Source organism: Pagrus major, chromosome 6, assembly GCF_040436345.1.
Source record: "Pagrus major chromosome 6, Pma_NU_1.0".
Lineage (NCBI taxonomy): Eukaryota > Metazoa > Chordata > Actinopteri > Spariformes > Sparidae > Pagrus > Pagrus major.
The window spans coordinates 17,388,603-17,415,404 of NC_133220.1; the positions used below are offsets into that span (position 1 = coordinate 17,388,603).

Genomic DNA, 26,802 nt, shown 5'->3' on the forward strand with positions numbered 1-26,802 from the left:
ACTTCAAAAAAAGTAACTCATAAGACTCCAGTTAGCCCGATATCACCCTCCTGACGAAGCAGTCTCGGGTTTAGGCTGTCAAGTAATACCATTACTTGTCTGTAACATTTCTGCAGATCACATTAGGCCACGGGGAAGACAAAAGAAGTCCAGGCAAAAATCAATGAGAAAACTGTAAAGAAGAGAAAGTTTAGATATAAACTGGTTTAGATTTGAAACAGTCACACCAAGCCGAGAAGCACTATTTATGACTGTTTCATCATCTGTGGGCGACAGGGCTGAAAGAGAGTAATGGTACTAAGAAAAATCTGTGACAAAAAGCCACAAGTATAAGCTGTCAGTGGGCGTCATAATGCACCTTTTAAGACATATGGTTATGTTATTGCTCATAGATAGATAGATAGATAGATAGATAGATAGATAGAGCCTTGTGCTTTATTAACACATTTAATTAATTTTTCCTTTGATTCACTCAGGAAATATCAAACATGCTGCACCCACTGAGAGAAGACTTGAAAGTGATCTGCCTCCAGACCCTGTGAACCTTTGCTCCTCTCAACTTCACCCAGCTGAACCCTGCATCCTGATCCTGCCATGCTGAGTGTCGTGCTCTGCCCCAGGTCTTTGGCCAACTCTGCCCATTATTGGCCTCTTCACATGCTCCTGCTGGAGCTGCTGATACTAGGAGTCCTGCCCAGCATCTCCAGATTACCACCTGCAGCCAAACGGGAGATAATTTTGGACGGGGACCTGGTGATCGGAGGCCTGTTCCCGGTGCACCAAAAAGGCGATGGGACGGAGGACTGCGGTAAAATCAATGAGGCGAGAGGGATCCAGAGACTGGAGGCCATGCTGTTGGCACTTGATGAGATTAACTCCAGCGATCGCATCCTTCCCGGGCTCCAGCTGGGAGCCCACATCCTGGACACCTGCTCGAAGGACACATACGCGCTGGAGCAGTCCCTTGATTTCGTCAGAGCCTCCCTCACCAAGGTGCAAGATCCAGGCTTCATCTGCCCGGACGGCTCCAGGCCCATCCAAAACGAGGTTCCACTGGCCATCTCTGGGGTCATTGGAGGATCCTACAGTGATGTTTCCATTCAGGTAAATGAGCAAATCCATTTATCTCACAAACTCAGTGTTTTGGTAGATTCTACTGCAATAATCACATAATGCAAAACTTTACGTATCATCTACAGCGCCAACAAAAGAAGTAGTGTGCCCTTTATATCCATACCTGACTTTAATGAAAGGGTCCTGTAACTTTGATCTTTACTTCACATTAAAGATGTAACATTTCTGCATTAAAATGTTTACAAACAACCAGACGTTTGTTATACGTTTTGTTGAGTTTTGCAGTTACAGGAACCCAAATGTTTCAACAATGTTGAAACCCAAAGAAATTCTTAATTTTATTCAAGGTAATGATGCAACTAAACACAACATGAATAAAACCTACAGTATTATGCTTTTTCGCTTTTTTCCTTTCTTTCAGTAGGTTATATACTGTGGGTTCATGTTCATGTTCATGTAAAAGACCTTAAAAGTCAAAACGGTCAAGTCCGCACCAACAGAAGCTCATCTCTCCCACAGAAAACACTGCTCCTGAAACGCCTCGTCAGTAGTCCCGCCTTTAGTTCTGTGACTTTGTGACATCACACTACATCACCATGTAACACATTTGCATAATTTCTTCCTAGCGGCTAGGTTGGTCTGTAAGAATTGATTTAGCACAGCTGCTCTGTTGTTTTTAGCGGTACTGGCTCAGGCGTGTGTGAGCTGACCAATCAGAGGAGACTGGGTATCTGGGAGGGGGGCCTTAAAGAGACAGGAGCTAAAACAGAGCGTTTCAGACATGGGGGGGGGGGAACAGTGCTGAAGAACTGTACAGTATGAGACAACTGATGTGTTTTTGGAGCATTTAAGCATGTAAACCTGTTCTAGCAGTGACCCAAAATAAAATTAGGAACCTGAGTATGAGCATAATATGTCTCCTTTAAAGCATTTCCTCTTCCATAAACATTTCTGCCTGTGTCAAGTTGATAGATTTCCATCAGCAATGGTGGTTATTTGACAATTTAAGTGTCTAGAAAAACTAACTGTGATTCTGCAGAAAGCAAAACATTTTTTCATTCAGCAGCGAATGTTTTCAAAGGTTTTGCAGAATCACTGAAATGCTGACATTCTTGTACAGCAATAAGGATTTCTTTGTTTTGATTTGGTTTAAACTTAATAGATAGGCGTCATATTCCTGTTTCAATCATAACCTGCTCACCAAAGCAGGATGCTAATGTTTCAGCTGCATATTCACTCCATCCTGTAAATTGCATTTTGTGGTTGTTATTTTTTTAAGGAATTCATTTCTACAATTTTGAAATAATATTTTGAAACTTGAAGCACCTTTAAACCAAACAGAAAACAGAAAACCCACACTTAATTCATTAAATCATTGCAGTCATTCATTCATTCTGTGTTTCATTGTGATACATCAGAGTGGATAAACTTGCATACTGCAAACTGAATCTGCATATAGACCCACTTATTCACACCTCACACCTCACCTCACAGAAACATGCCCAGCGTCTCCACTTTTCCTGAGCTGGCAGTCTGAGCCTTCCGCGGGAAGAGATTCTGCCTTGGCCGGAATAAAAATCCACCTGGGATGATTCTGTTTGAAGCATCAACATTCACAGAGACATCCATCACTTTGTCAGCGACTTCATTTCCACCTTGCAAAGAAAACTGACCTTTCACACACGTATTAAAGGTTGCCAGAGGCGAAGCATCTGAGCATAATTAATTAATTCTGATTGCCCTCACACGGCATAATTACCATGATGCACTGGGTGTTAGCGAGTGTGTAGGTTTAATTTGGTTACACTTTCCATTAACTTCAGCTCACAACACATTTATGAACATAAGGCTTTAGTCACATTTGCTTTTCAAAAACAACTGGTGCAATATATAAGAGTTGGTCACCCGTCAAATTCATACTCATTCAAATCACCAGACTAACCGCTACCTGCGGCTAACTGTAGCTGGCCTTAGCTAGTTTGCTCAGTTAGCCGCGCAGTTAGCGGTTTGAACAGGGAGCTCAGGGACCAGGCTGGCAAAAGAGCTTTGGATCAGGACGTGACTGGGCTAGCTGATTTCATGTTAACTACTGTACAGCAAACATCTCAGCAATACAGTACTGTACATGCATGCCATAATGTCAACATTTATTTATTAGTATTCATCCTGTTGATTATTTTACCACCTTTAATATTTCAATAGTAAAGCACTATTTAGAAAACTAATTAAAGTTGAACTCTGATTTACTAGAGCTTGCAAAATCACAATTTTTATTCCGCCTATTGAGTCTGAATAGCTGGAACAAATTATAATTATTTTCTGTGTTTTGGTATCTTCTTATATCTGTGACAAATTATTATGACACATAATTGTCATGGATGGTGACATTGTTTATCAACTGAAATTTCACCAAAACTGCACTTTCCTGTGCTCCACACCCAGCTCCAATTAAACTTGTGTTTTGCTGTAATTGTCTCTGTCCCCGCTCGCTCACTATTTTTCTCAACCAATTTCATCTCATTAAAAAGTTTACTAGCTTTGTGCTTAACCAGCACTTAAATAACACGATGAGCAGCCACCCCACGTCTCGACATCCCTTTTCTTCCACAATAACCCTCTTTGAAAACACAAAGGATAACAAGCTGTTTATTTTGGCAACTTGTTGTGATGGGGAAACATCCCTGTACTGAAAATGTCAAAGCTCATAACAGCAACACATACAGTATGACTAATGCTGGGAATTTTCTCACATGAGGGACACTAAAGCGTCACATGAATATTTTATATCACACCTGAAACTGCAGATTGACGGCTTATGAATATGCAGCAGTGTTTATGCAGTCTAACCATGCTACTGTATGACGGTGGCATTGTAAGCGTGAGCAGAGCTGTTGAAAATGTTCAGATAATGAACGTATTTCAGATTACACAGTTTTAGATGTTGGGCGAAGATTATGTCATCAGGGTTGATTGTATAGATACAATGATGCTGATGATTCCAGTGATTTCCAACAGAGAGATGGAGATTGAGGAAGGTGGAATAACATGGTGTCAAACAAATTTAGGCAAATGATAAAACCACAGGTGCGTGGCTGAAGTCGGAGCTTATTACACTTAAAGCCATTTTACACCAAAGAATGCTTATTTTAGCAATGTTTGATTTTTTAAAATTGCTGAAAGAAACTTGTCAAAAATGCTTGAGGAAATGGCAATCAACACCTTTCCCTTTGCAAATGAAGGAGAACTGTTTTTTTTTTTGTTTTTTTTTTGTCTGTTGTGTTTTTTCAGGTGTGTCACGTTCAACATGTGCTGGGAAACAGGGAACAGTAGAGAGAAAGTACGGTGGCTATGATTTTCAATCTTTTACTTCAGTCTCTCTTTCAATACCGACTGAACAACGTTTGAGCACTGCGTGAATAAAGATAGATGGAATTTATGGGGGGAACTTGAACAGACGTTCCAAAATTGTGCTTGTCCAACTGGCTGCCATGTTTCGATGGCGATCTTCGCCCCTGTTACGACGCAATGCTGTGACGCGCATTGAAGCTAAGGCCACTGGCTTGTGGTTACTTTTTCATCCATCTCTGTTCAAGTAGCACTCAAACGTCAAAGTAAAAGATGTAGGGAAACACATCAGCCCCATGGGAAGAGGTGTAACAACCCCAGACTTCTCAGGCATTAAAAGTAACATTAAGAATATGTTACAATGTCCTTGTCTCATGCCAACGCTGAATATACTTAATAATCAAACATCTTTCAATCTACCAATTATTCTTTTGCAGCTGACGCGTGTTCACCCATTTCCTGTCACTCAAATACACCTGTTTTGATAAACATTTGTTCGGTTCCTAAACACAAATCATCTTGCCAGCTCTCGCTTTAAAGGAATACTTTAACATTTAAGGAAATCCCCATTTGCTTCTTTTATCCCTTAAATATGACACTATAGCCAGGATATGGCTAGCCTAGCTTAGCAGGAAAATGGACACAACTAGCCCCACTAAAGGTCACTAATTCAAACGTTTATCTTGTTTGTTTAATCCATACAACCAACTAAAGGGTTAAACGAGAATGGTATGTTATATTCTGGACTGGCTAAACTAACTATTTATTTCACCTAGATATTTAGGAGCAATCTTTAAAACTTATTTCCCAAAATGTGAAACTAAAACTTTTTCTTTATACATTTAGTTCATTGTTAAAATGTATGAAGCGACTTCATAATCAAATCCTGTTTAATTCCCACGGTTCTCCTTTTGGAAGAGTGAAAACTGGACTTGTTTTTGATTCATAATGCGCCACGGCTCCACACAGTAAGTAATATGAGAATGGGAAACACTGATTGCTTGAATAAGTTGAGTGCAGCAGCCTCTTTGACTGTGATTCCCTTGTTAGTGTCTGCTAAAGCAACGTCAGAATACGGTCCAACCTTGGGGAAGTTTGCCAGGAGTCTGCAGTGATGAGTGCTTCATGTCAGCATGAATAGAGAGGACAGTCACAGACACACAGGCAGACAGACTGGACTGAGGATGTCCATCTTACCCATTAAACCCGGGGCTTCTTCGCCTGGGAAGAAGTGAATGATACAAATCATCTTCTCCTGTAAAGTTGATGATACTTTGACAAAAGAGCAGCATGTTTTAAAGAAGCATGAAAAGGACTTTGTGTGTGTCTCTCCATGTGAATGAGTCTTCAGCGACCACACAGACCAAAAGATTCAAAAAGAAACTGAGGGTTTTTGTATTAATTTGAATACATACCTCAAGCATCACTATGCTCAACAGTCTCTTTGTTCATTTCCTGGCCACTTTAATGAATCGAGCTGTGAGAGCAGAGAGAAGCCCATGGTGGGATTTTTTTTTTTTTGAGAGAGGTCACTGATTTAGACAGTCCCTATTTATCCCAGAGAAACACTTTGTGGAGATGAAGAGCGTTATAAAAGTGAGGAGGACAAGTGCCAGGGACGCTCCCGGGGAACTTTGAGAGGAGCTGCTTTCCCATCCGTGGGGTGCATGTCCATTGGCTGGCAGAGACGTGTCCACCTGCGTGTGGAGAGGAGGCTGACGCTGCCGGTGACAGGGGCCAAGGACGAGATGTGGGAAAGATGGTGAGAGACGAGCCAGTTTCTCCTCCGCCTCAAAAGGATTCTTTCATAATTAGCCCGGCAATGTTAAGGAGCCTTTCATCATCTCCTTGCTCATCCTGCTATATGTAGTCGTCCTTTTTATGTCTTCTCACCGTTTCATGTTTTAGGAAAACCGTCTTTTATTGCCATCTGGAATATTAGCTGTATAGAATTGACCATGAATGATGACTCAATCCTAACAGCCTACACATTTTTACAGTTTTAAATTTAACCTAGCATGTAATGAAAAAAGAACAATGAAATCATTCTGAACCGGTCCCACACTTTCACAGTCACACAATAAGAAGCTGAAATCTGCTTCCAGGCACAACTTTTGTCCTCAATGCAGATTTAATGCAAATAACTTTAAGCAGAAACTCTCACTGAAACTGTTGGACATCCTGAAATAACTTAATAACTTATTTACTTGTTTACCTCCTGAACATGAATTTCTAGATGTATTTGAAAGTCATACGTTTACATTTTTGTGTAAACATTAGAGTAAAACAGGTGTTTATTTTGAGTTTTGGTGGGGTGAGATCAAAACATAGTTACATAGTGCCCCTTTAAAAAAAACTGAAAAACTAAAAAAAGCTTTTTTTTTCATTAAAAAATATTCCCCAGTCTAAAACACTGGTGGACTCAGGGATGCAGGGGGGCCCCCATGTTCGAAAAAATGCTGTGAATGTACCCTCATAAAACATGATAAAATGGCCTCCAGGGTGTCCTTCTAGTGGACAAAACATGGTGAAGTGTCCTCTCCTCACTATAACTATATCATGTCTTTCTGCACGCTGGCGCCCCACCGCATCCGGCTGGTGGCCTTTTTATTTTTTATTTTTTGCCCATGCACTTCAAACATCGTACACCACTTGTCTAAAATGTGTTTTTTATTGTATGTATTTTTCATTCCTCACAACCATCTGGCAACCCCTCGAAATGAACTTGCAACCCCCAGGTCGAGAACCAATGATTCAACACACATGTACACAAAGAAGAAAACGTATTTTTGTGGTAATAATTAAATAATCACCAGATATATGAAAGTTCAACAGCCTATCTCCTTCAAATGTAATATTGCACTACAGAGCTCTCCTCCCTTCAGACAATAGTTATTGAGAATCCAGCATCCTAAAATTTATATTTCAAAAACCTCCACTTAATCCTTTAAGACAAGACAACAGCACAGTAGGCAAACTCTGCAAGTCATTGCTGAAGCACCCGGGAAGGTCCTCAATAATTTGAGGTTATAAGAATTCATATCTGTGCAGCCATATATTGGTGTTTTATATTTTTGGTTTGCGGTGGTTTATTAAGTCTGTTGCTGTGTCATGCAGAGGAACTGGAGAGGGCTTCCTTATTGTGTTTTGGTCTTCACGAATTGCGACTGGCAAAGGAAAAATCCTGCTTTGGTGTGAACTTCAAAAGCATCTTGTTTATCATGTGATATAGACTGTTATGTCTGAACTGGAAGCTTTAGCACATTTGGAGGAAACAGCTCATCTCCCTAATTAGCACATCAGTGCGTCATTCAAAGTGAAGGGAAACAATGGCAGATTGGTTAAAGTCAGGACCCCCGCGGTCAATAATATTGCCCGCCAATCGATTTCCAGACACATTTTCCTTCATCTTGTCTGTCTGACAGCTTTTTATTTTTTTTTATTTTCACAGGAATAAATTACCAGTCTCCGCTCAGAACCTGTGGCTGTTATTTAGAACTATGCTTAAGATTGTGTGACAGGAGCACTGACGGTAAAAATTCCTGGACTTATCAAGTTTATTTCTTAAATGCTAGAGGCTAGAAGTGATATTTCAAAGCTTTAAGCTGAGCAGATGATAAAGAGCAACATTTCTCGCAGATATATCCTCGTACTTGAGAGTGCTTCAAAAGGTCGCTCTTGTGGTGAGCATTGTTTTGCTGGTGGGAGGAAATAATAGATGTAAGTTTAATGTGGAGGAATTGTCTCCTCCTGAAATAGAGCATGCAAGCAGATCAACACACGTTTATTTCTGCTGCTGCATTCCAGCTACACAAAGGGCTCATACTGAATCACAGCTGTGACCCACAGACATGAATACATGCAGTGCGGTCTTATGTATGACACATACCTGTTTACATGTGCATCTGCTGCTTTGAATACCTTATCGTCTGTTCGGGCCTTTGTTGTGTGCTCTGTGTTTGTGTGTGGGGTAGATCTTTGGGTGGGTGGGTGTCTGCAGATGCAGCTCACATAAAGCACATTGAGTTTACTTGTAATGATATCCTGCCTTGCCAAGCTTTGCCTTGAATAAACAATGCCTCAAATGAGATCACATCGAATTCTGTAAACAGGCCAAAAGGTACAGCTTTGTATATTGTTTCCCAAATCTTCAGTATAAAATGTATTGTGTCAACTCCATTTCATAGAAATTATGTTTATATGTCATTCAGTTGTTTCTGTAAGCAAATGTAATCACCGCCTGGATAACGTTTTGTTTGAGCCGCAGGTAGGTGGCCTGGGTGAATGAGACTGGGGTTCACAGTTAGGTGTAGGCAACATAAGCCCCTTGGTTAAGAGTTCAGCTTGTGAGTATCCGTTTAATGTTAATAAACACATGTCTCAAGTCACAGCATGCATTTTTTTGCATTAAACCAAGGTCATAATCTTTTCCTAACCTTAACTAAGTGCCGTGAGTGCTTAAATGACCCACCAAAAAAAAAAAAAAACCTTAATAACACTAGTCACTACTCTATTGGAGTGGATGATGTTTTCAGGGAACTTCTTCATTGTTATGTTCATTATCAACTATTTTGCGACATCATAATCATTTTTACAAGATCCTTTTCATGTTATAACAAGGTTTTTTTATGATATTATGACATAGTTTCATGTTATTACTAGATATTACTTTTCTTTTTTAGAACAACACATTATCTTGTTATATCACCAAACTCTCTGCTTGCTAATTGAACTACCATCTATGTTGCTCATACTGTGCGGGGTCAAAAGGCATAATCATACTCAGTCACATGAAAAGATTCTTCTGTTAATCGGAAATATAATCTGGTCAGCTTCACCTTCCCTTTGCCATTCCAAATGAGTTATTTCATTAAGAAGTACGTACAGCCAAAAACACTGGTTGCTTTACAATCTCTGACGTCGTAGAACTGGAACAAATAAAATACTTGTGTTAGAAATGTGTTTAGTGCAGTTTTGAATGTTGGATAGAGCCAGGCGTGCTGCTTCCCCTGGTTCCAGTCTTCAAGTCAAGTTAAGCAACACCTCAGACTCATGTAACTCCTGAAAGGAAAGAAACAAATGTATTTTCCAAACGGCTGAACTATTCCTTTATCTATCTGGTAGTTATTAACATATATGTTAAAAGGATGCCTGTTATTTTAACATGCAGGCAAGCAAATTGAAGTTAAAGTGATAAAAAGTAAGAACTCAGTAGAGACTCAAGGAGCAGTTTGATGATGGAGTTAGTTGAGGACAAATCGTTAAAATTAATAAAATTGGGGAACATTTGTCCTCTTACAAAATCACAGCTATTATAGTTGAAAACTTTGGGTGGCAGAATTCAAAACAGCATCTTCAAATCAAAAATAATCCTCATCAGCTGCACAACAGATGGGTAGCTGATCCAGCAGATATGATAAAATGGCACAGGCTAGTGAACAGTCTACACTCCCATTGCAAGGATTTTCCTTTACCGGCCGTGGGTATTACAAGAAAATGCCAAGATGAACTTGGAGCTGAGAGATCAGTCGGCATTAACAAATGTAAACAAGAGAAAAAGCATCAGAGGTGTTGCAGCACTGCAAAGTTGTTGATCCAATTTCCAATTTGGAAGAATCAGCCTTGGAAGAAGAGAGGCGCCGCAGTCACACTGAAGAACTGCTCAGTGCTCGGGGTTTGCCTCAAATTGTCTGAGAGAGAACAAAACTAGATCCAGGTTTAAGATGTGTGCTTTTGATGTTGCACGGTCAATTAAGTTGTGCTGGTGTTCTGCTGTCTCAGCCGCCTCCCCACAATCGACCGCAGCGTGATTTAGCTTTGATGCCGTTTCCTCTCGGTGAATGTTTGGATCAAAACTGCTGCATACATTAAAGTAATGCAAACCTGTCAACATGCGTCTGATTAACATTTCTTATATCGTATGCCACATTATCCATTAATATTCGGAATCAACATGCAAACAAACTGATTTCATGATATTCATATGAACTGATGCAACTTCACTCACAGACACACAGATTTTTTTTAAAGTTTGTTTATTTAAATCTTTGGTGTGTTTTCTCATCAAGGAAGCTAAGAGTTAGACCTTTCGGTATTATTTATTGTTTTCTCTCCTTGCTTCATTTTTTGTGTGATGTCCCCTCTACAAGAATGATTTCTCATCTTCAGAAATTGAAGTAGATTATTCCCAAATTGGACCTGACGCAAGCTTGGCACGGATAATTTGGGCCACTGTTTGTACAACATCTGTGTTTCCTTTTGGAATTGGCATTTTGAAAGCACAACGCTGAGAGGAAACATCATGTTTAGGCGCTGAGCAGATCATTAAACAAGAGAAATTTTGTTGCGCCTCAGAATTTATTGTATACAAGGTTTTGTTATTAATTATAATGGTCACATTTTACCAGAATTATCAAAATACATTAGCGGTTTGCATTATCTCCATTATGCATAACATGTATTTCTGGACCTCTGGTGAGTGAATGGGCTGCTGCACTGTACATCTGTAAGTTTCACTCTGCGTGTCATCTACTGTATCTACTGTAGGGCTCAGCTTGACAGGGACCTCGGGGACATACAGATGGACTTTCCATGTTGAAAAAATCATGACAGTCACATGAGTAAGAGACTGCACATGTTCCAGCTGTCTCATATCTTCCCTCAGCGCCTCTGCTCCTTTGAGGGAACACTGGACTGAAATGTCATTATTTTGCTCCTGAAGCTTTATGTTCAAACTCAAGATACAGTGCATGGATTCATACGCCTAAAGACCTGCGGAGCTTGAAAATATTGTTTGTGTGCAGTCTTTTTATTATATCATCATGATATTGACTGACCAGATAATGATACAAATATATGAACTAAACACCAGTGATACCATACTCTCACATTCCCAGCTGTTCCCATTATCCTTGAAATATCAGTTCACACTGCAGCCCACCTTGTTTGATATATTTCCCTGCTTTAATAGCTTTAGTATTACTTAACTATTGCGGTAAAGCTACACAGTGGAGTGCTTCAGCACAGTGTGAGGTGTGGCCTTTCTGTAGCCGTAAACACTGCACGCTGTAAACATTTACCACATATGTTGTATATTGTTCATGGGCCATGTGTCTCAAAGGGAACATAGGGAAGAGTAAAACCGATGCTAAGCTCAGGGAGCTATAAATGTGGCCCTTAATGTTTCCTTTTTGGCACAAATAAATGCATTTCTTCATTTATAGATCTATTCCAGACATGTTTTAAGACATTAAAATAATACTTAAAACTGCATCTGCTCCTTCACATGCATCAAAAAACCCTGATTATTTCAATATGCGAGTATTATTAAATTCAAAAGTTTTACTGCTGGACACAAGACGTCTCCAGAATCCATACTCACTTCATGCTCATATGTTACAAACTGGATCGCAATTGGTTTCCAATCTAGTTGAGATATCGCAAATTCTTGAATTAAGATTTGAGAGCAGAGAAACGTTCCCCCTGCAGCAGGTGAAAAATGAAAACAGCCTTCAAGTGTCAAACTCATGCACACATAAATCATTCTACACTGCGAAGGCAAATATCCAAGCGAAGGACAGCACAGGTTCAGGTGGAGTGGGTCTTGAACTATGATTTTGGGCAAGGCAAGTTTATCAAGCAGGTTTCAACAACATGGCAAAGTGCTTTACAAGATATATAAAAAACCCAGAAGGCAGTAGAAACAGACACATAAATAGGATGTTAAAGTGCAGTGAGAGAAATGAATGAAAGACCTTAAATGTTATTGAATACAAGGCAACAGAATCACATTCAGGAAAACAGCAGTTTAGTTTCCATCTACAGTGAAATTGGCTCTGCACAGAGAGAGAGAGAGAGAGAGAGAGAGAGAGAGAGAGAGAGAGAGAGGCAGAGCATCTTGTGGGCATGAATGTTTGAAATGTAAATAATAACATTCTGCAATATGATAATACAATATGAACTTAATGATCCATTCAAACTAATCCAGTTATTTCACACTTTGGTAGAAACCTTCCTCAGTGAATATTGGAGACAAAAAACATCATAAATACTAATCCTAATATTAAACCGTGTGTAATCCTAGATAAGGACATCATTCAGTGGATGCATCCATTCTGGGACTAAACTTTTAATGTCAGACTAGATTTTTATTCTGGGACTAGATTTAAAATCTGGGACGAGATTGTTAATCTGGGACTATATTTTTAATCTGGGTTTAGACTTTAACTCTGGGACTAGATTTTTATTCTGGGACTAGATTTTTAAACTGGAACTAGATTTATATGATGAGAATAGACTTTTATTCTGAGACTAGGCTTTTAAACTGGAACAAGACTTTTACTCTGAGATTAGATTTTTAATCTGGGACTACATTTTTAATATAAAACTAGATTTTTAAACCGAGACAATCGTTTTAATGTAGATTAGACTTTATTTTTAGTCCCTGTCTGCGACACAAGCCTCTAGAATTAATGGTAATCAGCAAAACTCCTTTTCTTGACAAATGGTGACATATGGTATTTGTAGAGTGGTATATAATCTATGAGATAGATAAGATATTGTGTACAAAAGCATGTACTATATTACTGCCTGCTCTACTGCAAAGAGACTGACTGGAGTTTGGGTTTAGAGGAACACTGGAGGAAAAGAAAGACACAAAGATGGAAATATTATAAAAACAATCACTGTTTCACTAATGGACCTTATTAAATAATAGAACCAAAACAAGTTCTTAACTGTGAAATGCACTGCCATAATAACCATAATAAAGTAGATATAACCTATAAAGCTAATGAGGTCATTAATCTAATTAATGCAATGATTTGCAATTTCTTCGTGTGTACTTCCTTATACTTGTCCTCACACAACAAATGGGCACTATTCAGGTGATTTCTACATCTCAAAAGAGAAGTGATTTTAAAAAGATTACTTTATAGTTATAGTTAAAATATATGCGAGAGGGTGCCTGAAAGTCTAATCAGACCCGCTCATACAGGGAGGCTGCGGTGTGAATATACTATTATTTTTTAGATTCTGTAGTCCAAGCTATAGCTCATTTGGGGACCACTTTTGGATTTTAAACCAGTGGACTGTGAAGATCACCTAATTGGTGTCTCAACTTATTGCACTTGTGAGCCAAACAAGCCAAAGTGGTTTGTGACTTTACTATGGGTTCAGTTTAGGACAAAGTTAAGAGTTATAGGCATGTATTGGTTAAGATTAAGGGTGGTGCAAGTCTTAAACAAAGTGTTTGCAAATTTCATTGTAAACTGTACTGTACCTACAACTGTGGCCGGACATAATTAAGAAATTCAATACAAGTTTGGCGTTTGGAGAGTCTCATTCAATTAGAGCAATTTACAGTATGATACCCCTGAGCCTGTTCTTACGTGACTTGTCAATGGAGAGAGGGAAGTAGCGCAGAGGACGAACAGACGGTTACTGTCACACACTCCAGTGCCGTCCTGAAAGGTGCGCTGTCAGGCTTCTCCAGGAATCCATTGATGAAGGCCAACTGCATGCCTGAAAACTCTGTGAGGAGGAAACTACCTTATTACCGTGCAAGTGTGACCGACTGCATGCAACCGACTGTGTGACCGACTGCATGCAAAATACAGTGTATATGCTAGGCACTATGAATGAATCAGTACATGCAGAGGTCCAGTCAGGCTTCCCCATACTTTTACGATGGAAATCACGTCTCTCAGTGGGCAATTTGATGAGACCATTGGAGTAGAAACAGTGGAGAGGACTACTGCCGGGTGCAGTAGTGCACTTGTCTCAATACATCATATTTACTCTTTTCATCCCCTCAAGACTTAATGCCTGTGTTTTCTTCTAGCTCTTGTCTTTCGGGTGATTAAGCTAAAGGAGGTTAAGCACACGGCCGCTCACAGATCAGGGTTAATGTTGGTAATTTCTGAGGCAAAACAGCGTGTGTTTGCATTGCATATACAATGTCTAGTAGTCTCTGTTTGTCTCATTCCATTAGTTCAAGATACTTCAGTTTACATTAAAGCTGGCCATAGCAATGAAAAGGTGAATGTGTCTGCAGGAGGTAATTGTGCAGTCAGAAAGAGTAATGAAAGAAAACGCTTGAAGGATGTAAAATGAAGAAGAAGAAGAAGAAGAAGAAGAAGAAGAAGAAGAAGAAGAAGAAGAAGAAGAAGAAGAAGAGTCTACAATCATGCTAGCAGCTTTGTGAGGTTGTGGTTATACAGTGTGGTTCTATTTGAGCTAAATGCTAACATGCTGATGTTTAGCAACTATAATGATGCATGTTCACATCTTAGTTTAACATTCTTGCAATGAAGACATTATGATTTTGTTTTCATTTATGAATTGCAAAATCATTTCATCATCTGTCATCATCTGTTCTTTTTCGTGTAAATAATCTTTAAATAGTAAATAATGAGAATTGAGATACGACAGTCTGGACCAAAGTGATGGACCAACTGACCGACAGACCGGCACTGCCATCCCTGCAGCCATGCCGCGAGCATGACTAAAAATAGGCTGTTGAATAACATGTTCAGGGCACCACATGCAGAAAATTGTGATCATACTACACATACAGTATATAACACTAGAGATTTACAATATCGCAGCAAAGATTGATTGCTCTGTTTCATGGGTTGGATTGAGTGAGCTGTAATAGACAATAGTACTTTTAATAAATAGTGTGAGGGTGGAAGGTTCCAATTATATCTGTGGGGATGCCATTGTTTGGGAAGCCTCCAGGCATACAATGAAGCCTGGGGGAGGAGGTAGTCAAACTGAAGCCCATGGGTATCCACTAATCACCACTGCGTCTCACAAGGAATCCTGGGAAATGACAAGTTTTCACCAGCTCTCTGTCATAGTCGGCTCTGTAGTGCTGTGTGGGAAAATAATTGCAGTGATTTTATGTTATGACTCTGTCACAATCATTTCAGCAATATTGTGTATAACATGGACGCCTTGCTGAGTTTCAGTTAAAGATTATCATCCACCCCTGTTGAACTTGCCATCAACTATCATCTCCGCAAGGATATCCATATATTTGTCTGGGTTAGGTGGGCATCTTAAGGTCTGACAGAATCTGTCATGAAACTTTAATGCGTTGACAGAATGCTTTTAACTCAAGAAAGCAGAAAAACACACGGATAAAACCCTTATCTTTGTGCCATTGTTGCAGTTGTTATGTGGCTCTATTTGTGAGGGGATTTGTGGCACTCGCAGCTGGCGATGTGAATCCCTGACAGAGTAAACAGTTTGAGATAGAGGAACATTGAATTGTCCCTGTTTCCACAGCCAGTCTTTACCACAGAGCTGAAGCGCGTCAGACTGGAGCAGCCGTGTCCTTTAATGGCTCCACTTCACCTGTAGACCAGATAGATATCCAAGTTAAAAAGCAAAGAGTTGTGAAATTTGATGCAGAATCACATTTTGTTGACCCAAAATTTTCAGCTATCAGAGATGCTGTTTAAGCCACAAGAATGTTGTACAATTGAGCAATTTTTATGCTTGTCAGCTGCAGAAGCATCCGTAACTGAAGGACAGTACAACTGCGGGTGAAATCAATATTTTTAAAATAACTCTTGTGCCACTCACAGAAACAAAACCACAGATAGTTACCATCTACCAAGAGTTCCCTTCAGCTCTACATAGTTTGATAATGCATTTCAGCTCAGTGTTTTGTTTTTTTTCTTTACTGTTTTCGTACACTCCTACTACTCCTACACTCCTGCTCTGCTCAAGTGCCAATATTCAATATTTTATCAACACTGAGTCAATATTTCACTCAAGAGTTTGTGGAGACAAAGTGGAGAAATGACTGAATAGGATGATCGCCAGTGTCTCCCAAAACAACGTGAACCTTCATTAGACACTTGCCATTTGGTTTGAATTAGGCAATCAAACTACTTGGTTAGGTTTAGGAAAAGATCTTCGTTTGGACTTAATTAAAGCATAAACAGACAATTTTTCAAATTCCTCTCTCCTAATGTTTCCCTGTGGAATTACTGTTTGTGCCACTGTGTCAAAGACAGCATTAGCAACGTGGCTACCACTAACAGCCTGGCTACTGTACAAAGCAATGTGTCGTAATTTGTCTTTCGTTCTTGGTGGGAAAGTGCAAAGAAAGCCCAGTGGCAGGCCAAAAAGCATAGTGAAAGCGAGGTTTATAGGGAACTTTAACATGGATTGTGTAATTTTTTTTTACAGCCATGACACTGTGCGGTCGTTTATTACTTCAGAACGAGAAGTTAAAGCAAAAAAGTTGTCTATCGGCAGTTTGGTACGATACTTGTGTAATTTCACTTATGTGCGTCTATATGTTACTTAAGTTGTTATGTGTGTGACACAAGTGGACAATGTTGCAATGTTGAAAGGTGAAACCCTTTCGGTTTTACACGGGACAAGAGGAAGGGAAATCCTTTTTTTTTAACCCCTCCGTCCACCCCATCCTGCTCTCTATGTGGACTCTCTATGTGGACTGCTCTCTATGTGGACTAAGGGCCACCAGAGGTCGCTGGGTGAATAAATGCCATATAAACTAAAAAGGTGATGATATATTAGTGTAGTCCTTATAGTCCTTCGTCAAGTACAGGTTTGCCAGGACATTCTGACATTCAGTACCATGTAGCAACAAAGTCGATTGTTTGTTTCTAGCAGGGGACCGGTGACAAAGGCTTCATGAGTGTGAAATGACACTTTACAAACATATAATAAACCTATTGAAATATTTTCCGTCTCTTTCTTCAGGTGGCCAACCTCCTGCGATTGTTCCAGATTCCTCAGATCAGCTATGCCTCCACCAGTTCAAAGCTCAGCGATAAGAGCCGTTATGACTACTTTGCCCGCACAGTGCCTCCTGACTTCTACCAGGCCAAGGCCATGGCTGAGATCCTGCGTTACTTCAACTGGACCTACGTGTCAACAGTGGCGTCAGAGGGCGACTACGGTGAGACTGGGATCGACGCCTTCCAGCAGGAGGCCCGCACTCGCCAAATCTGCATCGCCACTTCAGCCAAGGTGAGCCGCTCCATGAACCGCCAGGGCTATGACAATGTGATTCGCGCTCTGCAGCAGAAGTCCAACGCCAAGGTGGTCATCCTGTTCACCCGCAGCGAAGATGCCCGTGAGCTGCTGGTGGCCGCTGCTCGCATGAATGTCACCTTCACCTGGGTGGCGAGTGATGGATGGGGAGCGCAGGAGAGTGTGGTGAGGGGCAGCGAGACCGCAGCAGACATGGCTTTCACTATTGAGCTGGCCTCCTACCCAATTAGAGAGTTTGAAGACTACTTCACCAAGTTGAACCCGTACACCAACACAAGGAACCCGTGGTTCAAAGAGTTCTGGGAGCACCGGTTTGGCTGTAGCCTCCAGGAAGCTGGCTGCAGTGAACACAGCCTGCGAGATGGCACTTTTGAGCAGGAGTCCAAGATCATGTTTGTGGTAAATGCAGTCTATGCCATGGCCTACGCTCTGCATAACATGAGGCAAGCTGTGTGCTCCAACACATCTAAGGTGTGTGAAGCCATGAAACCAGGTAACGGCAAAAGGTTCTACAAGGAGTTCATCTTGAAGACCAAATTTGAAGGTAGGAACAATGATGGAAGCAAACACAGACACAATGTCTCACTGGAACAAGAGTGTTTGTTTCATTTGTACTTGAACACGTAATTGAACATTTTCATGTAAAGCAAACAGGTTTGCAAATAAGCATGTCACTGGAACAAGACATCAACTGATTTCCTCTGCTGCACTGAAAAAGGGCTTTGTGTTTATTCAGGGTCTTGGTTGGATGAATGAATACACATATTAGATGAGCTTAAATGGCAGTAAACCTGTGAGTATTTACAGGAATTCACTGATAATATGCCAGGACAGTGACATTTTTGCATTACATTTTTATGTTTTTTAAGCATCAGTCAGTGCACTACCTGCTCTCTGTTTGCGGAGCGGAGAGAGGCACTGAGTCACAGCTTTTGGACTGTCACGGAAAATCGGAAAGGAAATCCACAGTCCAGCAGCATTAAACAACTTAAACAAATCGTTCACAGTCTTGTATAGGAAACTGAGAGAGACGGGGGAGGTCTCACTGTTCACATCACGTTACAATCCGCTCACATATGGCCAAAAAAACTCTGGTTTATACATGTTAATCATTACAAATTGGTACATAGAGCCCCTTTAATTTAAATCATACCCTTATATTGTCTCAAGACTTATGTCCTTTACAGTACCCTTAAGTCAACATTACTCTTTGTTTCCTCCCAGCTCCATTCAGACCCACAGAAGCAGAGAGCATGGTGCGCTTCGACGCTTTCGGCGACAGCATCAGCCGCTACAACATCTTTCATTACCACAAAGAAGACGGGAAGTTCATCTACAAGAAGGTCGGCTACTGGGACCACAACTTGACCCTGAACACCAGCATGGTGCACTGGCGTAGCCTCGCACCGCCCACCTCCCAGTGCAGCGACCCCTGCAGGAAGAACGAGATAAAGAGTATGCAGCCTGGAGATGTGTGCTGCTGGATCTGCATCCCCTGCCAGCCCTACCAGTACCTGCAGGACGAGTTCACCTGTGCGGACTGCAGCTTCGGTCAGTGGCCGCTGGCTAACTTGACCGGCTGCTATGATCTGCCTGAAGAATACATCCGCTGGGAGGATGCCTGGGCCATCGGGCCTGTCACCATCTCCTGCCTTGGTATACTGTGCACTCTGTCAGTAGTGGGCCTGTTCTTCAAGCACAACGAGACGCCTGTGGTTAAAGCAAGTGGCCGTGAACTCTCTTACATCCTCCTGTTGGGAGTGCTGATGTGCTACCTCATGACCTTCATCTACATCGCCAAACCTTCCACTGCTGTTTGCACCCTGCGCCGACTCGGCCTGGGCACCTCCTTCGCAGTGTGCTACTCAGCCCTTCTTACCAAGACCAACCGTATCGCACGTATCTTCAGCGGAGTGAAAGATGGAGCCCAGCGGCCACGCTTCATCAGCCCCGCCTCCCAGGTAGCTATCTGCGGCGCTCTTATCTCCTGCCAGCTGCTGGTGGCTCTTATCTGGCTGCTGGTGGAGGTGCCAGGGGTTCGGAAGGAGGTGAGCCCAGAGAGGAGAGACGTGGTCACCCTCAAGTGCAACAGCAGGGACTCCAGCATGCTCATGTCACTCACCTACAACTGCATCCTCATCATCCTCTGCACTGTCTACGCCTTCAAGACGCGAAAGTGCCCCGAGAACTTCAACGAGGCCAAGTTCATCGGATTCACCATGTACACCACCTGCATCATCTGGCTCGCCTTCCAGCCCATTTTCTATGTCACTGCCAGCGATTACAGGGTAACTATCCATGAAAATGTGTCTTTCATAGTTGTTAAGTATTTAGAATTTAGATTTCTAGAAACTGCTCAAGCCCACTGTTGTGGAATAATGTAAACAACCTCTATAAATGACTATCCCAAGTGTGTTTATCATTCCTAAAGAAGATGGTGTCACTCTCAGATTCCATTTGATCATGCTCACCCAGACCCATGAAAGAGTGAGCTTTCTTTTCATGTAGGTTGAAGGATCTTTCAAGAAAAGAACAAAGACTCTGGAGACGGATGAAGCTGGAATATACAGATAGAAATAATTAATGACAGTCAAACTGATTCATTGAATCACAGCATCACTAAATGCTTAATGACACATTTCAGGTGCCGAAGATCAAATCAAGAGATTTATTGCTGTTTTTCTTTCTAGATACAGAGACTAAATCATAACTGGCCCTATTCGGTGAACTCACCAAGCAGTGTTATGACATGAAGTAAAAATAATTGTAAGCAGGGACATTTAGTGACACTGCCTCCCTAATAGTCAGAGGAAATATGACATATCTGCTGCAGAGCTGTCACATGGAAATAAAGTCTCGCAGCCAAATTGCTAAAGGCTGCATTTACCCTGAATCACACAAATGATGAATAAATGGGCTGACTATATGCATAACTATTACTGGACTTGTCTGAAATGCTTCAACAGACCAAAAATTTGAATATACATTTGATTATTCCAAAGTAGAGAATGCATAGCTGCAAGGACGAATTCATACATCCCTCCATGCAGTGTGGAGTAAGAAGGCAAAACAACGAGCGTAAAGCTGACAGAACATGTAAGTTATGAGTCCTGGTGCCTTAGGCTGACTCAAGGGTGCTGCCACAGCATTTGGTCAGCAACAAGGCCTTTGTTGTGCAAACAGATGGGGGGGAGGTCTCAAATCACACAAGCTTTGTATCATCATGATGTACCTCAGGCTTTTCATGTCTGTAGTGATCAGCTTTTCTGGCACCCAAACCGTGAACTGAAAACCTTTACCTTTCCTGACTCCCAGTGGGATATCTGAGGCTGGCTGGCTGAACATTGCGAGTATAAGGCTTCATAGTGAAGAGGCAGCAAACACACACAAACACTGAAAAGAATGAGAGGTTTGGCATTGCAACAGAGACCTTCATGCTTTGGTTCTGTGTGACACCAATAATAATGGCTGTGGGTTCAGTTGCCACATTTCAAATTAGGGTTGGATAGCACAGAAATATTCTAATGAGAGAGTAGCCTTGTGTAGCCAGTGAATCATGATGAACTCAAGGTTTCACAGATGGATACAGATATTCTGTTATGTTCAGGGTCCTTTACGTGAAAATTATTTCAAACCTCCTTCTGCTGTCAGTTTTATTCATTTTATTTGAGCAAAAGTCAATTTCATCTCTGTAGAAACAGTCAGTGACTGAATTATGCATTGTATATACTGATTAATTATACATTAATTCATATATTCGTTATTTTTGAATAGATTTTCAAAAGATAAAATGAAATAAATTAAATTGACGAATCGTAAAGTACAATGGAAGTAAAAAAAATAATTGATAATATGCAGTCAAATCCAAATTAAGCTAAGCTAAACTTAAAACTATACGGATATCTGTTTATAAAATCAAATATATAACTAAAATGAAAGCTTTAAAAAGGCACTCAGCACTAAATAAAGCAAAAAAGTGAAACCTCATTCTCTTCGCTGTCAGTTTTAAAGTGAGAAACAGTTGGGTTCACACAGCACTGCAGTATCTATTGGTGCTCCATAATTATTTGTTCAATGGAAATAGCTGCTAGAAAGACATCTTTTATGGCTGAAATAGATAAGAAGCTGCAGTGAAGTAGTTTTACCCACAGTCCCAACTGTGTTTTTTGTTATTTCTGTACTTGAAAGCTTAAACATGTGTGAGGACTTCTCATATTTCCGCAGTGTTGTTGTTGTGCGGTTTGTTTAGGAGAGATTTCACTTCATGCTGTGGTTCTGCAAATAGAAGTTCCTGGACTGCAGGGGTAACCAGTGGGGTGGGAAGAGACGGTGCTCAGGAAGATGACCCCAGCAGTCAGCTCACATTAGTGGCTGAAATATGACTAACAAGGCCCTGACTTTCCAGGACAGCCAGCTGTGCTTATCCTACATTCTTCTTCTTGCTCTCATATTCATGCACATGCAGATAGACAATTAGAATTGCTAACATTCTTAATTGAGAACTTCACGCACACGTACATAATTGGAAATGGAAATGCGGCTGATAATCCAAGAATATTAAGTGCATGAAGTAGAAAAACGACATGGGAGATTTCTATTTTTGTTTGTGATATGACCGCAGGATACAGAACATTTGGGCATACTTAGGATAGTTTTAGCACATTTAGCAAATGTAAAAGCAACTAAATACAGTTGAAGCATATGACATCATTATTTAACTAAAAACAAAACATTAGTTTGATGCCTGCTCGTTTTTACCTATGCTAAGAAGGTTACGTTTTCACCCGTACCTCCGTTTGTTGGTTGGCTTTTAAACAGGATTACAAAAAAACTGAGGGCATATTTAGGTGGCTGGTATCTTTGAGTGAGTACAATTTGATCGTAGATCTGGTGTGCTTAAATTATGGTTAAGTAGTTATGGGTGGTTTAGAATTTAGTGATACAGGGCTACTGAGTCTGATATTGATTTGGCTTGATGGAAATAAAGAGGACTGTCAGGCCTTGGCCTTGGACATGAAGATAATTTGTGACCTCTATGTTAAGCCGGGCGAGGTGAGAAAAGGAGAAGAGGTGTTTTGTGCACCGAAAAAACAATGCTACGATGAAGGTGTTCAATATATATTTGACATGGAGATTGTGATTGGTTTGGGAGTGATTTTTGTAAAAACACACACTCCGTAACTGTAAAGGGAAAATAAAAGATAAACTTGAATGGCACTCAGTAGAGCGCATACCTTAGCCAAGGCCCAAAGGTCTCCTTTAATTCAATTAAGCCTAATCCAGTATCAAATAAAACATATTTAAATATGCTAGATCTGGACTTTCATTTGGATTCACATGATGCTGTACTCACTCATAGATAGCTTTGAATATGCCTGATTTTTTTCATCACGATCCATGGATATTTCCTTGAAAAAATTTACGAAAATGTCAAAAAATGCCCTATCTGGCAATGTTATGGAGAGAGAGAAGAAATTCTTGGATCTGTTCCTGTAGCTGGATCTGCACCAAAAGTAAATGGGTTCTATTCTGGGCCAAGACCCATCCTCCATCCAAGTTTCATGGAAATCCATTCAGTAGCTTTTGGGTAATTCTGCTGACAAACCAACCAACAAACAAACAGACATGGGTGAAAACATAACTTCCTTGACGCAGGTAATAAACGCATAAGTAAATATGAAATAAATATGCATTTTTAAAAATAAATTAAAAAAAATAGTAAAAAAAAAAAAATTCCATACACATTTTATAAATATATTGAAACCTACATTTACTTTGATAATTATGAAGATTTGGGGACTAATTAGAGCAGGAAACAAATGAAACTGAGTGACCTGATTGGATCAAAGGCTGTAGTGAAGTAACAGGTGTGTCTGTCTGTGTGTGTGTGTGTGTGTGTGTGTGTGTGCATGTGTGTGTGTGTGTGTGTGTGAGGAGTGCAGGGGCCAGGTGGCCTTTGAACAAACTTCATTAGTCCTTTTGAAGACAAAAGTAGAAAACAGAAGCAGACTCACATATATTCACCATCACCCACCCACTCTCTGTCTGTCTGTCTGTCTCTCCTCACAGGTGCAGACCACCACCATGTGTATCTCCGTCAGTCTGAGCGGTTCGGTGGTGCTCGGCTGCCTCTTCGCCCCCAAGGTTCACATCATTCTGTTCCAGCCCCAGAAAAATGTGGCCTCGCTCAGAGTCACAACCAACCGCTTCAGTGCCACGGTGTCTGCTTCTGCCTCCGCTCCCAGCTCCAGCTACTCTAAAGGTACAAGTATCCACTATATCTGGTACTCGTCGATCTCTCCAGTGCGGTGCATACTAAAATTGTAAACACCAGCATGAAGACATCTGTTCACAATTTCAGCTGCAACCTAATACCTTGCATCGGTTTAGGTTTCCAAAATAGGATGTAATAACAGTGTAATCAACAAGGGGATTGGGACCTGCCTTGCATGAAACACTTGTAATATTTTCTAAAACACCACCCAAAGATAATGTTGCACAGTGTTACTACATGTTGCATTTGTGTCAGAGCTTTCTACATATTATTTAATGAAACAGGACTATAAAGAAAGAAATCTGAGAATAAAAGTCAACAAAATTGAAAGTTTTCTCGGCTTTTTTTTTTTTTTTTGTCTGGTTTTGCATCAGCGTGGAGAAGCAATTAAAATCCAATCATTATGTTTCTTCTCATGTTGGATAAATGCCAGCCTTATCGAAAGCTTAATAATAACGGACTAATTCATAGCACAGACTTCATAAATAAACACAGACATATTGGGTTTACATAGTGCAATGAGTATTCATTTTAATCTGTTAGAGCTGGAAGAGCTCAAACAGTCCAAACTACAACTATGCGCTTTAAGGCTTAGTACTAGTTTAACTGTTATTGCTAACCCAGACTGAAAACGTTTTAGTAATCATAAATGAATGCTTGTTGTCATGAATTAGAGGAGGTATTCAGAGCTTTTACTTAAAAGGTCCAGTTTGTAGGATATAGGGAGAAGTGAAATATATAGTCTGAAACTGACAATGGTTGTGTTTTTGGTGAGCCTTTTATATCTACAGAGGGAGTGGGCTTCTTTCCATGAAGTCTGTTTTTTGTACAGTAGCCGAGAACGGACAAACCAAACACTGGCTCTAGAAAGGGCCTTTTGCTTTTTTCTGGTTTTAGTGGCCACTGTATGTCCTTCCGAGGGGTATTCAGTTGGTTGTAATCCGCACCCTAACAGCGAGGTGCCACTAAATCCTACACACTGGGCCTTTCAGTAAAAGTAGAAATACACCAATGTAAATATACTCAATTATATGTAAAAGTCATAATTTGCATAATATATGTCTAGCAGCTAGTTTGGCCAGTAAGAGCTGATTTAGCACAGCTGCTTTGTTGTTGTAAGTGGTGATGGGTCAGGCGTGTGTGAGCTGACCAATCAGAGGAGACTGGATATTCAGGAGGGGGCCTTAAAGAGACAGGAGCTAAAACAGAGCATTTCAGACAGAGGGGGAATACAGTGCTGCAACTGAAAGAAAACTAATGTCTTCTTTAAGTACAATACTCAAGAGTTCGAGAGCTACTCATAAACATGTAAAATTACATTTTTGGAAATGTAAAAGAAAAACTAAAACTACGCAGACGTGCAGAGCCGATGACATCATGAGAATTCTGTTCACAGCTTTTATCTCTTGTTTACAGTTTTGTCTCCTCACAGTGTAAAAAACTCTCGCCTGGCTAACGTTGCTGTTTTTTCTCTCCCAGGATCAGCCTCTAACTACGTGCCAGCAGTCTGTAACGGCCGCGAGGTGGTGGACTCTACAACGTCCTCTTTGTGAAAAAAGTTCCTCTCTAAGCACAAGAGACCATCCCACCATCAGTCATCCCTCCATTAAACAAGGCTGTGTATGACGGAGCTCCCCCACGCCATCCAACATGCTGCAGAGAGATAACTCTGTCTGGGTAGACTGACTGACTGTGGAAAGGGTAAACTCTAACTGTGAAAGCTAAATGACGTTCCTACAGCGAGCAGTATGTATCAATTGTAAAGCCTTTTTGTATAGATTTAATATGCTGTGATCTCCTTGGTTTACAGATAGATGTGATTAAATGCACCGTGCCTTGTCCTAAAGAGTCTTGTTGTCAAATGGGTGCTTGTGAAGCAGTAGTGTTATACAAAACAAAAGGCTGTTCTTATCTTGTCCTTACAGTGCTGTGAATATATCCAAATGTTGTAGACATTGACGAAAAAAATAATGCTATGAAATAAATTTAGCTCTGCTGTTGAACAAAATATGTGACTAATCATAGTGAACGTGATGAAAAGTAGGCAACTAGACCATATAAAGGACATGTGTTAATGTAGACTGGTATAACAGTGTGTGCTTTCTTGTAATTTATGTAAATAAAATGTTTTTTTTAATATAAAGATTAAACACCGCTGTGTTTGGATTCACACTTGCAATTCTTGACAAAAACTAAATGCAGCTATTCAGAGACAATTACAACCTTTTTTGCACAAAGGGTTCGATTCAAAGGGTTTCTTCCTCTTCAAAACCAAATTAACTTATTTTAAAATGTCTGTAAGTACTTTTAGTTGAGTTTTACCGTAATTACAAAAAAGTAGAAGTCGCAGCATGGTTTTTAATTCTAATACCAAGACTTGTATTTGGTGCTCAGTTCTCTAAGCTTACCTATTGCTGTAAGTACTAGTCCAGTATGTGCAATTATACATGTACAGTGCCTATTAATGTATTCACCCGAGTCAGACTTTTCCATCTTTTTTACTGATTGGAGTTTCGTGATATTAAATTGGAATAACTTATAAATCTATAAACAACCCGCCCACTGTCTGCCTGGTCTGTTTGTCAAAGACATAAACTTGCAGCCCATCCAGAAGTGACTTTTAAAGGATGAGTTCACTCAATAATGAAAATTCTGTCATTATCTACTCCTCCTCGAGTGGATGGCAAGTCTGGGTGAAGTTTTGTAGTCCACAAAACATTTCTGGAGCTTCACAGCAAAACAGCTTTGCAGCATCCTCCTAAAAAGCTGACGTAGATGGGGACTTGTTTTAAATATAAAGAAAAAACATAAAATGGCTCCATACAGCTCGTCTGGCATAATCCAGGTCTTGGAAAGCCCAGAGATCCCAAATTGAATTGTAAAGATGTTATTTACATCCTTTTTCAGCTGAAATCTTCACTGTAGCTGCTAAGCTTAAAGTGTTAGCACGCACCCTATCTGAAGTTAGGCTCGACTGTGCGTCAAGGGTGTAAATAACATCTTTTCAAATCAATTTGGGATCTGGGGGCTTCAACAGACAATGATTATGTTGGAGAAGATGCGTGGAGCCA

At 40.5% G+C, this 26,802-nt stretch overlaps 1 protein-coding gene across 1 annotated transcript; it reads left to right on the plus strand.

Moving 5' to 3' along the window:
* The first annotated feature begins 624 nt into the window (after positions 1-624).
* Positions 625-25,284, plus strand: grm2b (glutamate receptor, metabotropic 2b). The gene is made up of 5 exons (XM_073468644.1): positions 625-1,104; positions 17,164-18,001; positions 18,682-19,745; positions 23,527-23,719; positions 25,211-25,284. Exons 1-5 carry the CDS (start codon positions 658-660, stop codon positions 25,282-25,284), a joined length of 2,616 nt encoding a protein of 871 aa, XP_073324745.1. The 5' UTR covers positions 625-657.
* The last annotated feature ends 1,518 nt before the right edge of the window (positions 25,285-26,802 follow it).

What these genes read in the sequence shown, in the direction of transcription:
- grm2b (XM_073468644.1), top strand. Translation starts at nt 658, where the DNA reads ATGCTCCTGCTGGAGCTGCTGATACTAGGAGTCCTGCCCAGCATCTCC. An exon ending in ACAGTGATGTTTCCATTCAG is followed by an intron (nt 1,105 to 17,163) that starts GTAAATGAGCAA and finishes CTCTTTCTTCAG; the next exon opens with GTGGCCAACCTCCTGCGATT. An exon ending in TCACTGCCAGCGATTACAGG is followed by an intron (nt 19,746 to 23,526) that starts GTAACTATCCAT and finishes CTCTCCTCACAG; the next exon opens with GTGCAGACCACCACCATGTG.